The following is a 15,752-nucleotide window of genomic DNA, read 5'->3' on the forward strand; positions in this document are numbered from 1 at the left end:
TCTATTAGCTTGTTCATATACTTAATGTTTTTGTTTAAATAAGGCTTTTTCTGCATTTTGAGTTATTAGGTGTGATAAAATGTAAATATATGATTATATTTCTGTGATGTATTTTATCTGCATAATAGTGATATGACGATATTTGTATATTACCTGCATCATTAGTCTAAGAGAAAAACGGCATGTGACAAACTGCATTTGTTTGTGAAGGTATCGCAAAGATGGGCCAGGGGAATGTTTATCCTAAGGGGGGGGGGGGGGACACCCCAGGGGAGTTTGGGTAATGTTTATGCTTTATCTCTAAGGAAAAATACCAGACTGTTGTAAAAGACAAGTGCCTTGATGTGAAGCTGACTAATGAGAAATGTGACCCGCCTATTTCATGATTTCTAATAAAACCAACCTGCATGAGAAAAAACGTTGTGAGACCGAGGAGGGTCACCAGGCTGTTGTAAGCAGCGGTGACAAGCCCGGCGGTTTCTCCCATGCATGCTACACAAATGTCTGATGTTTCTGTGTCGTTTCATATTCTAAGTTGAATTGTGTTCTCTGTGTGTTAAGGAATAGCATTGGTGTATGTCTCATTCCATGACATTAGGACATTCAAGGCTGTTCTTATTCTTAATAATTTAGCCCAATTTGCTTCATTAACATGTGTTTATGGTCAAGCTCTGCTTGTTTTAGTTCCTCTTCGAGGCGGGTTTGTTCATTCAGTTTCTTTTTCTTTTTAGCTGAGCAATAAGCAATTATTAATCCTCTTAAATAGGCTTTAGTTGTTTCCCACAAGTTTGAAGGGGTTGTATATTCATTGTCATACTCTTGTATAAAAAAGTGTAGTTCTTTACGAATCATAGAGCAAAACTCAGAGCCCGATAGTATGGATCGATTACAATTCCATGTACATCTACCTGAATAGTTGTGGGACATATTCATATGCAAGAAAATGGGAGCATGGTCTGAGATGTGAATAGAACCAATAGTACATTTGTCAATCTTTTCAATTAGGTTTTTTGGAACAAGAAAATAGTCAATACGTGAATAGGTCTTATGAGGGCTTGAACAAAATTTGAAATTCTTGCCCGTTTCCTGAAGCATTTGACGCATTTGAAGCATTTAACCCTAACCCTGTGGTTTAAAGAGGTTTTACAGCTGGGGAGTTTATCTACTTTACCATCTAAGAAACAATTCCAATCACCCCCTATAATAGTATTTGGAGTTCCAAATTCCACAATCAATTATGTCAATTTAGAAAAAATATTCAATTCGATTTTTTGAGCTGCATAGACATTCAGAATGGTCATAGTTTTGACATATAAGGAACCGTGTACTAAAACAAAACATCCTCCTGGGTCTGATTCAATGTGTTCAACTTTAAGTGGAAGATTTTTGTGGCTCAAAATTGTAACTCCTCTGCTTTTGCTATTATAAGAGGAAAAATATATTTGGCCGACCCAGTCTCTTTTCAGTTTTAAATGCTCCGATTTTGTCAAATGGGTCTCTTGTAGCAGTCCAATGGCTACCCTTTCCTTTTTCATAAATGTTGATATTTTATTCCTTTTTGTCGAGTTATTGCACCCTTTAATATAACATGTTATGAATGTTTTGGCATTTACCATGAAGTTATTCTAAAACATGTGAGCTTGTTCCATCTTTTCAGAAGCCACAAATTGCTCAGTAGTTCATTGGATGCTGCTTTAATAATAAAGATGGTTAAAATAAACCAAATATTTTTAAAAAAAAATAATAAACACAAAATTAGAAAACAAAAAAAAATGAAGGGTGAACCTGCACCAGCCCATCCCATTCCCTCCCTCCCTTCCCCCCAAGCACCAAATACAGCACAAACTGAATCCATGCTGTTGTGCTGAACTATTCCCAAACATTTAGAAGAGGCTCTTGTCGACCTTTTATACTTTAAGAGTATTAGTCCAAGAACGTTTCCATTTGTTTTATTAGTATAAGCATAAGGCCTGAATGGTCAATAAGCCTACGATAGTTGGTATTTAATATCCTTTAGTTACATTTTGTTCCAATATTGTCAGTGGAGAACTAAAATCCCAGTCCCGACCTCGACACACAGGAAGAGGCCCAATGTCCGAGACCTGCACTTCCCCTGGACAACAGAATGAAACCTTTAACACCAAACAGCAGAAGTGCAGTGAAGTTTTTTTTAAATGTTTATATATTATTATAGATGCAATTATTCCATAGGTGACGGTTCACTAACCTGGGTCTGAAGGCCAATATACAGTTCTGCCTCCGCAGGTGAATGAAATTGTTGATATTTGCCCTTGTATGTAAAGGACAGTATAGCTGGAAAATGCATAGTGTATCTTATGCCCAGTGTTTGGAGCTTCTTTTTCACCGGGAGAAATGCTTTGCATTTTCCTTGAACTGCTTCACTGAAATCTGGGAATACGTGGATCCGCTTGTGTTGGAACATTAAATCCCCTTTGGTGCGTGCCCGGTGAAGGATCTTCACTTTGTTCTGATGGCTGAGAAGCTTCATTATGAGCGGGCGAGGATGTTTTTTACAGTTTTCTCCAGAACTTTGACGTGTTTTTGCGTGTCGGAGATGTCATCCTCTGTTTTGCTCACGCGTTGCTGGATTTCCGTAAACTGCTCGGCCAAACTACTCATTGAATTGAAGATGGTTCACAGATTGTTCAATGATTCCTAGTCGACCGAGAACCTCTTGTTTGCTGTCCTCTATCGCCTGGAACAGAGACTCCAAAGTGCGTTCACCTGCCATTGATTGCGAGGACGCCACCGCAAACACGCAGCGTAATGTTTCACCAATCAGACTACAATAGGCTATAATATGAGGAGAATATAGTGTTGTCCATTCAATGCCTCATACTTAGCTTGTAGTCTTGTTCAAACGTTCATTTAATACAACATTTTAGGCGAGCCAAGGTGCGGAGCTCAGTCACGCACGTCCTTCCCCTCCTCCAAAATCACCTCTTTCTCCCTATCACTCGACCTCTCTATCTACCCCCCTCTCTCTATATCCCCCTCTCTCTCTATCCCTCTCTATCTCTCTCTCTCTCTCCCCCCCTTTCTTTCTATATCCATATTTGTCAGAGTGTCCGGTCTGATAAGCTGCTGTCTCTCTATTTGTCTGTGAGGGCACATTTCACAAGTGCAAGGTGTTTATGTGCTCTCGTCTGATAAGGACCAAGATAATAATAAAAGAGCTTTAACAACTGCAGTAAAGATCCTTTTAACGTAGCTTTCAGTCCTTCACATACACACTCTGAATTTTCGACTGGCTGTGCAAAGATTCAAAATGCCTAGATTCACTCATTTGGATTTGTTGCTAATGTCTTGCTCTGAAAATGTATACTTACACACAATGAAAATGTATACTGGAAATTTTAACAGCAAATTCAAAACATGTATTTCCAGGGTTAATTTCCCAAGCCTCGTACAGACCGCGGCGGCCGAAGCGTCCAGTTTACATTCAAAGTCTATGCGGCGCGATTTCTTCGTTTTTGCGGCGCAATTGGTGCGTTTTCGTACGCTTTCGACCCTTTGAGCGCGCATATGAGGCGCCCGAAGCGCCCAAAGCAGCCAGCGCGTCATGTTCAGCTTTGTTCAGCTTTCTGGAACAGATGTGCCGCAGCAGCCAATCAGAGATGACGTGCTACGCACGACCCTGAAAAAGACCCAAAACAAACCCCGCAAGATAAAAAAAAAAATCCTTAAAACGCAGCTCTTGGAGCAAATAATGATATTGACTAAACTCTGCTCATCTCTGAAGTATATGCGGGTCCCAGACAAGCTCCGGAGCCCATCGCCTCCGCTTTTGGACTTTGTAAAGTTGATAAACCAAAGCCATGGTCTGCCATTAAACTCCATTTACACCACGAGAAAAGCAACACAGCACAACTCCTCCACTGCGCATGTGCGCAAGACGACTCGGACGCACGTCTGCTGCTGAGTGTATTTTACGGATATGAGTCCGGGGCGTCGAGAACGCGCGTCCGGTGCGTTTGTCTTTCAAATGTACACGCGCTGCGTCGGGCGCGATTCGGCCGCAGCGGGCTGTACGAGGCTTAAGTGAGAAATTGGGAAACATTTAAAATTCAAAATCTGATTAAATACATCATCTTCCATACAGAATGCAGGTGAAACTTAATTTACAGCACATTATGAGAGAACACAGGTTTGAGTTAGCTCCTTATAATTTACATTATATCAACCTTCCGTTTTAAGGACGATTAGCATGTAGGTCTGATGTCACATTTATAATGTGTCTTCATTATCCTCCAGTCCACTGGTTGTACTGTTTTACAGTTTTTTACAATTGAATAAACACTAAAATCTAAAGTTTAGCCCAATTATCAAAACCTTACACTCAAGGAGCAAAACTCGGCCTCAGATCTGCACCATTGTAAACACAATAAGTCAGTTCACACTTTGTGCAAAACAATACACACAGTGATTTGCAACACTGAACACACTTGTATTGCATTTAGATACACAGAAGTTTATCAAAATGTCACTTCTTTGCAATTCTAAAGCACTGACTGTCAAATGACCACACCCATATGTCAATCCATTGAACACTGTCATCAGGTGACCAAACACAAGATCGCTTAATTGGAGACACAATGCAGCAGGTGAGTTCACCAAACTGAACCAAAATGGAAGGAAGAGGAAGAGTGAGGATGAGGAGGAAGAGGAGGAGGAGAAGAAGGAGGCAGAGGCCGTGCCAGAGGTCGAGGTAAAGGTAGAGGAAGAGGAAGAGGAAGACTTCAAGCAGGAGGAAGAGGGGGAGGAGTTTGGGAGGGTTCTTTTTTGTACTGGATAAAATGTTATGTTCATGAAAACGGGGATTTTTTTTCTTTTTTGCCATGTTTGCTTGAGTTTATGGGGGGGGGGGAAATGACGTTGTCAACAGCATTTGTCTTGTGTCCTGTGTGGGGTCCACAGTAACACATACAAGTGTGTGCAGTGTTCACTGTGTGTTGTTTTGCAAAAAGTGTGAGCAGACATTGTGTTTCCAGTTGTGCAAATCCGAGCCATGTTTTGCAAATTCACTGTGTACTTCACCAATACGACTCTATGCACTTAGAAGCAGGATTAGCCGAAAGTGTTTAAGGTTATCCACAGCAGTGTGTAACTGGTGCAAACATAGTTAAGTCATATGCAACGTGTGTGTTTCATATGGTAAAAAAATATGGTTTTGAAAAGTTAGTGTATAGTTTTTACAAGAGTGTTTCATTTTGCAAAGGAGCTAAGGTGTTTTGCTAATTGGGTTTGTGGTTGTGCTAATTGTGTGTAGGGTTTTGCTAAATAAAACAAAACCATCAAAATTGTGTTTATTCAATCGTAAAAAACTGTAAACACCAAGATCCAGGAAACGCTCCACTGCTTCTTTTTCGAGCATTGGATAGAATTAGTATTTCATTTTCTTTAATATAATTAGATATATAATTACAGGATGATTCTTGTGTAACATTAGAACAATAATTAAATTAAACCAAACCATATCTATCTTCATGATGTCTATGAACATTGAATATACATGTTCACACTTTAACATGTTCACACTTTAACATGTTCACACGTTTACATGTTCACACTTTAACATGTTCACACGTTTACATGTTCACACTTTTACATGTTCACACGTTTACATGTTCACACTTTTACACAGAAACCAGTGTATAATTTATTTTCTATGTATTAATATTTGATGAACATTGTTCCCATCAAACACATAACTGAAGTTGTATTTAGCTTCATCCACACTTGTTATTTGAATCCCGTCCTCTCCCTCAGAGCCTCAGAAAACACAAATTCTAAATGTCTCAGTTTTGTGAGCTGTTTTTAAGCCTCTGCAGCCTGTAGATTGAGCTCTAACACAATTTCCGATGTGGGATCGCTTCACAGATATACTGTAATATATTGTTTTTACTAGACACATTTGGTTTGGTTTTTCAAACATCCAAACGTTAACTGTGTTTTTAAAGCCACATATAACCGTCGGGACTACAGACCTGCACCAGGCGGCACCAGAAGAGATGAACAAAGCCAACATTCTGGTTGTTTTGCCCATTATCCTCCAGAGGATCACAGCTACACTTTTCATTGCACCGCACAAGGCTTGAAGCTCAGACTAAAAACACAAAAGATGTGGGCCAACTAATAACTTGTCTCTTTCTAATCTCCATTAGTTAAGTAACTTGGGGAAAGTTTATGCTTGTCGAGCGCTGTGGTCTAGCGTTAAAAGTATCGCGAGCAAATTCAGTGTTTCGACATGACGAAAATGTATGCAGCCAACAGCTAAATAACAGAATGTGCGCCTCTAGCAAAGTCAAAACAACCTGTGCACATTGCACTCTCTGCGGGATTAGCGGTGTCACAAGAGTAGACAGACAGTGTCTACGTAACCAGGTAACCAACACCCAGATATGTGCTCGACCGCTTAAGCCCCATTCCCACACCTCTCCGCACACAGAACTCTCCGCTCTTACCTCGTTTACACAAGCTTCGGTCCCAGGACATTCCCAGGTTTGTTCCGTTCACACTTAACACTGCATTCTGTCACTAGAACAATGAGCCGCATCATTTCCATTGAATGGATATGGAACTTAACTGCAGAGGAAACCAGTGTTGGTGGCAATTTTGCTGCATTAGTCTTGGCAATTTACAGGGGAAATTAGTTCTGACGGGTGACAGGTGCAAATTAGCCCTTCAGCTAAATCCTGGTACAATGCATCTCTCCTGATAAAGTTAGAGTATATTGTGCTCTGTCCCTGTCTCTAATAAATAAAACTAACTTCACCCATGTTCCTGCTCTGGCAAAATGCTAGGGAAATGAGGCGGCGTGTGGTAATGGGGCTTAAAGGGCCCCCTACAGGTCAGACGACTCATTGAACTAAAATGCGGTTAAAGGTGGAATGGATGATTTTTTTGGCCCAAATCTGAGTCTCATTTCATTGTGGCGTGGACTGCTGATTAGTCCTGTCACGTATCAATCATAGAACTCACCTACCACTCACCTGCAGCCGCATGCAGCTCGTCCCCTGAGAGCAGCACTCTCTAAGGAAGCGCCCAGCCACCCGGCGGGGGAAACTCATTTCGACCGCTTGTATCCGCGATCTTGTCCATTCGGTCATTACCCAAAGCTCATGACCATAGGTGAGGGTAGGAACGTAGACTGACCGGTAAATTGAGAGCTTTACCTTTCGACTCAGCTCCTTCTTTACCACAACAGCCTGTCAATCTCACGCTCCATCCTTCCCTCACTTGTGAACAAGACCCCAAGATACTTGAACTCCTCCACTTGGGGCAAGGACTCCGCACCCACCTGGAGAGGGCAAGCCACCTTTTTCCGGTGGAGAACCATGGCCTCGGATTTGGAGGTGCTGATTCTCATCCCAGCCGCTTCACACCCGGCTGAAAACCGTCCCTGTGCATGTTGCAGGTCCGGGTTTGATGGAGCCATCAGGACAACATCGTCTGCAAACAGCAGAGATGAGATCCTGTGGTCCCCAAACCGAACGACCCCTGACTGCGCTTAGAAATTCTGTCCATAAAAACTATGAACAGAACCGGTGACAAAGGGCAGCCCTGGCGGAGTCCAACATGCACTGGGAACAGGTCTGACTTACTCCCGGCAATGCGAACACAGCTCCTGATTTGGTCATATAGGGACCGGACAGCCCTGAGCAAAGGGCCCCGGACCCCGTACTCCCGGAGCACCCCCCAAAGGAGAGGGACACGGTCTAAAGCCTTCTCCAGATTCACAAAGCACATCTGGACTGGTTGGGCAAACTCCCATGAACCCTTGAGCACCCGATGGAGTGTATAGAGCTGGTCCAGTGTTCCACGACCGGGACGAAAACCACTCTGCTCCTCCTGAATCCGAGGTTAGACTATCGGTCGGATTCTCCTCTCCAGTACCTTGGAATAGACCTTACCAGGGAGGCTGAGGAGTGTGATCCCTCTGTAGTTGGAACACACCCTCCGGTCCCCCTTCTTGAACAGAGGGACCACCACACCGGTCTGCCAGTCCAGAGGCACGGTCCCCGACCGCCATGCGATGTTGCAGAGACGTGTCAGCCAAGACAGTCCTACAACATCCAGAGACTTTAGATACTCAGGGCGGATCTCATCCACCCCCGGAGCCCTGCCACCGAGGAGTTTGCGAACAACCTCGGTGACTTCAGCTTGGGTGATCGGCGAGCCAGCCCCTGAGTCCCCGGTCTCTGCTTCCTCTTCGGAAGACGTGACTGAGGGATTAAGGAGGTCCTCAAAGTTTTCCTTCCACCGTCCGACGACATCCCCAGTCGAGGTCAGCAGGCCTCCACCCGCACCGTAAACGGTGTTGGTGATGTTGGTGTTGCCAGAATTTCTTTGGGGCAGACCGATAGTCCTCCTCCATGGCCTTCCCGAACTCGTCCCAGGCCCAGGTTTTTGCCTCTGCTACAGCACGAGCTGCTGCCCGCCTGCCGATACCTGACTATGACCTCAGGAGACCTACAAGCCAGGAGTGGCCTGATAGGCCTCCTTCTTCAGTCTGACGACATCCCTTACTTCCGGTGTCCACCACCGGGTTCGGGGGTTGCCGCCTCGACAGGCACCTGAGACCTTGCGACCACAGCTCCGAGCAGCCGCATCAACAATGGAGGCGGAGAACATGGTCCACTCGGACTCAATGTCTCCAGCCTCCCCCGGGATATGGGAGAAGCTCTCCCGGAGGTGCGAGTTGAATACCCTACTGACAGAGGGCTCAGCAAGACGTTCCCAACAGACCCTCACAATGCGCTTGGGTCTGCCAAGTCTGTCCGGCTTCCTCCTCCGCCAGCGGATCCAACTCACCAACAGGTGGTGATCGGTTGACAACTCTGCCCCTCTCTTCTCCAGAGTGTCCAAGACACGCGACCGAAGGTCAGATGACACAACAACAAAGTCGATCATTGACCTCCGGCCTAGGGTGTCCTGGTGCCATGTGCACTGATGGACACCCTTGTGCTTGAACATCGTGTTCGTTATGGACAATCCGTGGCTAGCACATAAGTCCAATAATTGAACACCGCTCGGGTTCAGATTGGGGAAGCCGTTCTTCCCGATCACCCCTCTCCAGGTGTCACTGTCATTGCCCATGTGGGCGTTGAAGCCCCCCAGTAGAACAACGGAGTCCCCAGTCGGTGCACTGTCCAGTACCCCTCCCAAGGACTCCAAGAAGGCCGGGTACTCTGCACTGCTGTTCAGCCCATAGGCCGCCACAACAGTGAGAGACCTGTCTCCCACCCGAAGGCGAAGGGACCCTCTCGTCCACCCTGGTGAACTCCAACACGTGGCGGCTGAGCTGGGGGGCTTTAAGCAAGCCCACACCAGCCCGCCGCCTCTCCCCGCGGGCAACACCAGAGAAGTGGAGCGTCCAGCCCCTCTTGAGGAGATGGGTTCCAGAGCCCAAACTGTCCGTGGAGGTGAGGCCGACTATATCTAGTCAATATCGCTCAACCTCCCGCACAAGCTCAAGCTCTTTCCGCCCCAGCGAGGTGACATTCCATGTCCCCAGAGTTAGTCTCTGTGTCTGGAGATCTGGTCACTGAGGCCCCTGTCGTCGACTGCCGCCCAGATCTCTCTGCACCGACCCCTTATGGATCCTCCTGCGGGTGGTGGGCCCACGGGAGGGCGGCCCCACGTTGCTCTTTCGGGCTGTGCCCGGCCGGGCCCCGTGGGGAAAGACCCGGCCTCCATGCGCTCGCCATCAAGCACCCATCCCAGGCCTGGCTCCAGGATGGGCCCCGGTGACGCCGATCCTGCGACGTAAACTGCCTTGTTCTTGTTGTCATCATAAAGGGCTTCTGAACCGATCTTTGTCCGACCCGTCACCTAGGACCTGTTTGCCTTGGGAGACCCTTCCAGGGGCTTGAAGCCCCCGACAACATAGCTCCTGGGATCATTCGGGCGCTCAAACCCCTCCACCACGTTAAGGTGTCGGTTCAAGGAGAGTGTGATGTCACTTACTGTCATTTTCTACTGATTTTTCAAGGTTTTCTCCACAAATACCTACTCGATTGATGTAAAACTATAATTTGTATGTACAACAGGTATACACCAAATAAAGTTCAAATTAGAACATTGTAAAAACCTGTCATAGGCACTTAAATTATTTTTATTATTTTTATTTTGTTTTATTTTATTTTATTAGTAATTTTATTTTATTTTATGCATGCCTTATCTGACTAAATGTGGCTATTATTCCTCTTCATTGTTGTATTGTTGACTTTTGTTCACTGACAATTTCTGACATTCTGACAAAAACATTTTCTGATTCTGATTAAGACTAAAAGGACCTACATTTGCATTTGTTATTATCTTATGCAATTTTCAAAATAAGCGCATTTTGCAGTTATTGATTAAAAAAACCTGCGGTAGGTATCTACAGAACAATCGTTGAAAATTGAGTAGAAGTGCAAACGTATGTAAACCCAGCCCCTTTCAATGCAATATTTAAATGGTACTTATCACACTGTTTACAACATGATTGTGTATGTCCTTTCAGATAGTGATCACAAGTTTTCTAAACCCTCCTCTGCCCTGTGCCCTGTAAGAACAATTTTCTTATAACTTGTTTTGAATGAATGAACTGTAGTACAGATCTTAGGATCCTCTTTCAAAAGCTTCCACAGTCCTGCAGATTGAATCATACAAATTATCCTGGTGGTTTTCAAAAAGCCTTCAGCCCCTGCTGACTGAAAAATCTTTGGATAGTCTGTAAAATATTATCTTTGAACATTAATATTGCGGTATGGTAAGTAACAATCATCTAATTGATAGTGCCCTTTAATTGACAACATATACTGTTTACCTTTTCTTTACAATGTAGATTTTTTCTTTATTCAATTGACATATATTACCATTCAAACCTCTCCTGTTTTCTAAAGCAGGTCAAGGTTGTGTGAGTCAGAGCCTTCATTATCTTTCCACCATCACAACTTTATCTTATCTTTATGTCCATGTTTTCTGTGGCTTTAAAACCTAAATCCAAAATAGTTTCTTTTAATGATTCAGACATTCAAACAAGCAACAGGCGGTCGTTACTTTAGCCCATGTGACTGTGGGCACGTGCCGAAACAGCAGACAATTGCATCTTGTTGTGAAGAGTTGTGTGTGTGTGTGTGTGTGTGTGTGTGTTTGTGTTTGTTTGTGTGTGTGTGTGTTGTGTGTGTGTGTGTGTGTGTGTGTGTGTGTGTGTTTGTTTGTGTGTGTGTGTGTGTGTTGTGTGTGTGTGTCTGTGTGTGTGTTGTGTGTGTGTCTGTGTGTGTGTGTGTGTTGTGTGCGCGTGCGCGTGCTAATGGAGCTTGGACAGTCCAAATCTAAAGCGCGCCCAAAAGCAAAACTCTTGTGTGACAGTTCTGAAGTGTCAGGGATGATTACCTCCTGCAACCGGTGGGATTTGGACTTTGCTTTTTCCCGTTTTTTCCCAATTCCTTCTTTTACCATATAATAGCCGTAATCTTCCACTCAAATTCATACATACAAACTTCGACAAACACTTACATATCCAGGCACGCCAAAAGTATGAATAAGTTTGATAAAAGGCCATTATTTAAATGGCCATGCCTACTCTTCACTAGGGCTTAAATAGAAACCACCAGGTGTGCTCAGTACATGGAACACACACAAGAAAGGGAAAGGAGATAACCAAAGACAAACAATTTATCATACATGGAATGATATAAAGAAACAATAACCACATTTACGTATAGACATGCATACGTTTAATATTGCTGCATAAAAAAATACACATTTCAGTCAAATAATATCCCCTGTCTTGGAAACGTGAGAAGGTAAAGCTCCAGCCTCAAACGCTGGACAATTCAGTATTACTCATAACATAAATCACACAAATGAAGACCAGTATTTTCTGCTCAGTTCAGACCTGTCAGTCATCTGCTTTTGTCTCTCAACCTCATTCATATAAATATACACTCTCTCCTTTCCGTCATCCAGTTAATCGGTCTGAACTATTCATTACACACCACTAATTTTAAGTCTTCCATGAAAAGAAACAAAAGTAATCAAGGAACCTGGCAAGAACAAAGACTGCCCCTGTTTGTGTGACTGTAGAAGGGTCCAAGATCTTTTTAAATTATTATTTGTTTTTCTTTCATTTGTTTACCAACCAAAACCATTGAGGTACAATATAAAGGAACGCGGCAAAACATGAAAAGACACTTTATACAACATATACAACAAACAGAAACTCTCAGGCTGTTCCGCCATGAGCACATGACACATTTTTAGCTCCTGCTTTCTTTCACGTTTTTAGTATTAACCGAGCACAAAAGACTCCTGACCCTGAACAGACATGTCTCTGGCAGGTCACATGGTAACCAGCCCTGCATAAAAACACCAGAGGACAGTCCAATAAAGCATGTGTTAAAGAACCAAAGGCGTTTTTTAGAGCCTTCAGTTGGTGTAGTGATATCTACTAGGACTTATGTCCCACTTTAAATCTCTTTCCCATATCATTTTCAGACTCTTATTTATGTTGTATACAGTGCATACGTAGCACTTTGCACACAAACACGCAGACGTCCACGCTTTTCCTCATTCTGACCAGCCCTCTATGTCTCTGTTTGGTTCAGAGAGTGTTTCCTGGCCAAGAAGGAGGGTCTAAGGACAGGGGACCTTGGGACAATTTTGTCTAAGGATACGGGATGCTGGGACATTGTCAAGTCCCTATGAACATTGTTTAATATGTTTTTAACTGTCGCCCTCCGAGGCAACTGCTGTTGTGATTTTGGCCATTACAAAAATAAATTGAATTGAAGTGTAGTCTTTGCTTACAAGGCTACTAACTTGTTGCTTTTTCCTGTGTTTCCCAGCTGGAAGCCGAGTTAGCCCTTTGTGAGCGGGAGGGGGCGGAGCTACAGGAGTACGCCAACCAGGTGCTGCAGCAAATCGCCGACCGCTGCCCAGACATCCTGGAACAAGTGGTCAACGCCCTGGAGGACAGCAGCTGACCCCAGAGCAGCTGAACCTCGGACATTTCAGCCCAGAAGCCCCTACCCCTGCCTGGACACTCACCGCCTGACCGCACCACACATGTGTATTGGTTCAACTCAGACTAGTTTAGATCTATCGACTTTCTTTGAATATAGTGCAGCTGAAACAGGCGTTAAAGGCGCTGTACCGCTGTTTTCAAAACGTGAATAACAGAACTGTTTGCAGTGGTCAAAATGTATCTTATCACTTTGAGCATACTAATTTTTCAACCAGTTTATCAGCACTGTTCACAACTTTCAGAGGCCAGAGAAGAGTTCTCTTTTAATTATAGAGAATAAAACACTCTATAATTAGATGCAGACAGCACACAGCAGTCTGAATCTGACCCTGAGAGCTGCTTTTACAATAGATCTGTACTGACTTTATTACATGAAACAAACAGTCCCTTTAAAGACCTGTTTCATGTAGAGTACTCTCAGCGGCTGAACCTATTGGTCCAACTCAATTTATTGTTTATAGGTTTATTTTTTATATTTCGTCACCATGATAAAGAAATATTTGATATTGAAATAACCAAAATACAAGCAAAGTTAAGCTACTGTAAGTGTGAGGTTGTAAACAATATTCAAAGGTTAAATATGCTGCCTGGTTAAATCTCAAAATCTCACTGCTAAACATTCTGTCCAGTGTCCCTGAAGTATGATATTGGTAAATGCAAGAACTGTAGGTCAAAAACGTAAATAAACCGAAAGTCTAATTCGGACTAATACAAACCGTTAATTCAAGCCATTTGAACAAATTTTGTCTTTGCAGGATTTTATCATTTTAATTCTGCTTTTTTCTATAATTTCTGTTACTACTGAGTGTTTGTAAAAATGTACTTTTAAGTTTGAAATGTTACTGATTATAAGTTATGTCAGTCTGAATTTGCCATCTTGTCTTTCGACATGTGTCATTTGTTTGCTTGTACATTCAGTTTTCTGTCACTTACATTTCTTCACACCATTTGCTGCTATGATTTGTTATATTATTTTTTTCTCCGCATCAGTTTCTAAGACTCCTGGACTTTGTTGTGTAGAATTTGCATGTTTCTCCTCTAAAAACATAAACATCAGTGTTTCTTTTGAAAGTTCTCTGAAGGATTTCAAATGTAAATATAGTTTTCTAGCCGCTATTTACACCACAAAAATGGGCAAAAGTCCTTAAATTATCACCAAGAAACAGCAAGCTGAAACTCCAAGGCGATTGTTGCTTAGATCCCAACCAAACTGTTTATTGGTTATTATTGGTTGGAAAGCGCGGGACTAAATCACGTCTTTATTTATGTATTTGTTTTACTCTTCAAAATTCGCCCCTCGTCATTGCAAATACGTGATGGTATCCAACGCAAATTTCCAATTGTTCCAAAAGTGACTGATCATTTTGACTTTGAGGAGACGTGACATCTGTGGTTTTATTTGAACGTTTTATATTTTTTGTTTGGAAGACCATAAAAGGCAGGAAGTAGGTGCAATAGTCCCTTTATAAACATATTTTGTCATGTTGAGTTTGGTTACCACCCTTTACAATTCAACTCCTTTTCCCGTTTGAGTGGCTTAATCTAAACTAACAGAATTTAATTGTGCTTTGTAAAATATTACACATACCACTGCTTTTCTTTTTCGAGACCATTGATTTGAAATGGCCCTACAATATATTAGTACTTGTAGAGATTTATTTTGCTACTGAACCGAACACTACACTTACAAAGACCAAAAAAAGTGACATAGTGCATGTACCTTTAAATGATTATGGGGCAGGGAAATAGATTAATAGTGAATAGTGTCACTAATGCAAATCAACAGGTTCAACAGTTTTGGATTTTTAAAATAAATTTCTGATTAAAAAATTAAATTATAATAGGAGAGCAGCTTTATAGTGTTGTTTCGGAAAAAAATTTCAAGTCATTCTTGCGTTGTCCAGTCCAAGTCTTAATTTCTCAACACTTGGTATGTTTTGGAGGCTCTGACTATAGATTATTTATCTACATTTGTTAACTATTATCTCCAAAATTGATTCGTTGCAAAAGATCGATTCACTTGTCTTCAAAATGGCAGCACCAACGAGAGTGTCACATCACTTTATACTGTGAGTAGGCAATGTTCACGGTCTAGAATTTGATGATGGTGGGCGGGGCCTCTGTAACTTTATGGGGGATTCACTATTTTTGAACTATCCAAATTTATGAACCACAAATATTGAACCTTGTCATTGTTGGTTTGGGATCAGCTCCAAAAACTTGTCACACTAATCTCATGGCTTAAAGTCCTTTAACTGTCAACGGTCACGCCTTTTTTATTCACACTAATCCATTTTCGGAGTAAAGAGCAAAAACTTGATCTGATAATAGTGTCATTGTCTGCAGATGTGGTTGGCGGACGTCCTGTTTCAAAACACGGGCTCCATGTTTTCTTGTCTGTTTTATACTGTTCATATCTTGTCACTGATTTACTAGTGATGCTTCCTTTGTGTCTTTAATGTGGATTGGAAATATAAATAAGAGAATGAAATAAAGTATGGATTTATGGAGCTTGGGTGGGTGTTCTTTTCTGTGTTGCACAAACAGTTTCTCGTGAATCTGAATTTTGAATCTGTGTTTTTTCCGGTCGACGTAAAAAGGGAACAACCAAAGAATAGCACATTTTTTAGAGGTTTAGGTTTATCCTTTGTTGGGATTGATGACATCACACCAAAAAATATATGAGAGCAACTTTATCATATTTTATTTACCGTAA

General features: G+C 42.6%; 1 protein-coding gene across 6 annotated transcripts in view; it reads left to right on the forward strand.

The window, feature by feature from the left end:
* The window catches only part of LOC140366986 (ELKS/Rab6-interacting/CAST family member 1-like), a 226,652-nt gene extending 211,105 nt beyond the window's left edge, over positions 1-15,547 (forward strand). For all 6 annotated transcript variants that reach the window (XM_072453252.1, XM_072453253.1, XM_072453254.1 and 3 more), the window contains one exon: positions 12,858-15,547. In XM_072453252.1, the coding sequence (XP_072309353.1) occupies positions 12,858-12,995 (138 nt within the window). In that variant the 3' untranslated portion in view covers positions 12,996-15,547. The remainder of the gene's footprint in view (positions 1-12,857) is intronic.
* The last annotated feature ends 205 nt before the right edge of the window (positions 15,548-15,752 follow it).

Source organism: Eucyclogobius newberryi, unplaced genomic scaffold (genome assembly GCF_026437365.1).
Source record: "Eucyclogobius newberryi isolate DKJ021-1_F unplaced genomic scaffold, fEucNew1.0.hap1 SCAF_2, whole genome shotgun sequence".
Classification (NCBI taxonomy): domain Eukaryota; kingdom Metazoa; phylum Chordata; class Actinopteri; order Gobiiformes; family Gobiidae; genus Eucyclogobius; species Eucyclogobius newberryi.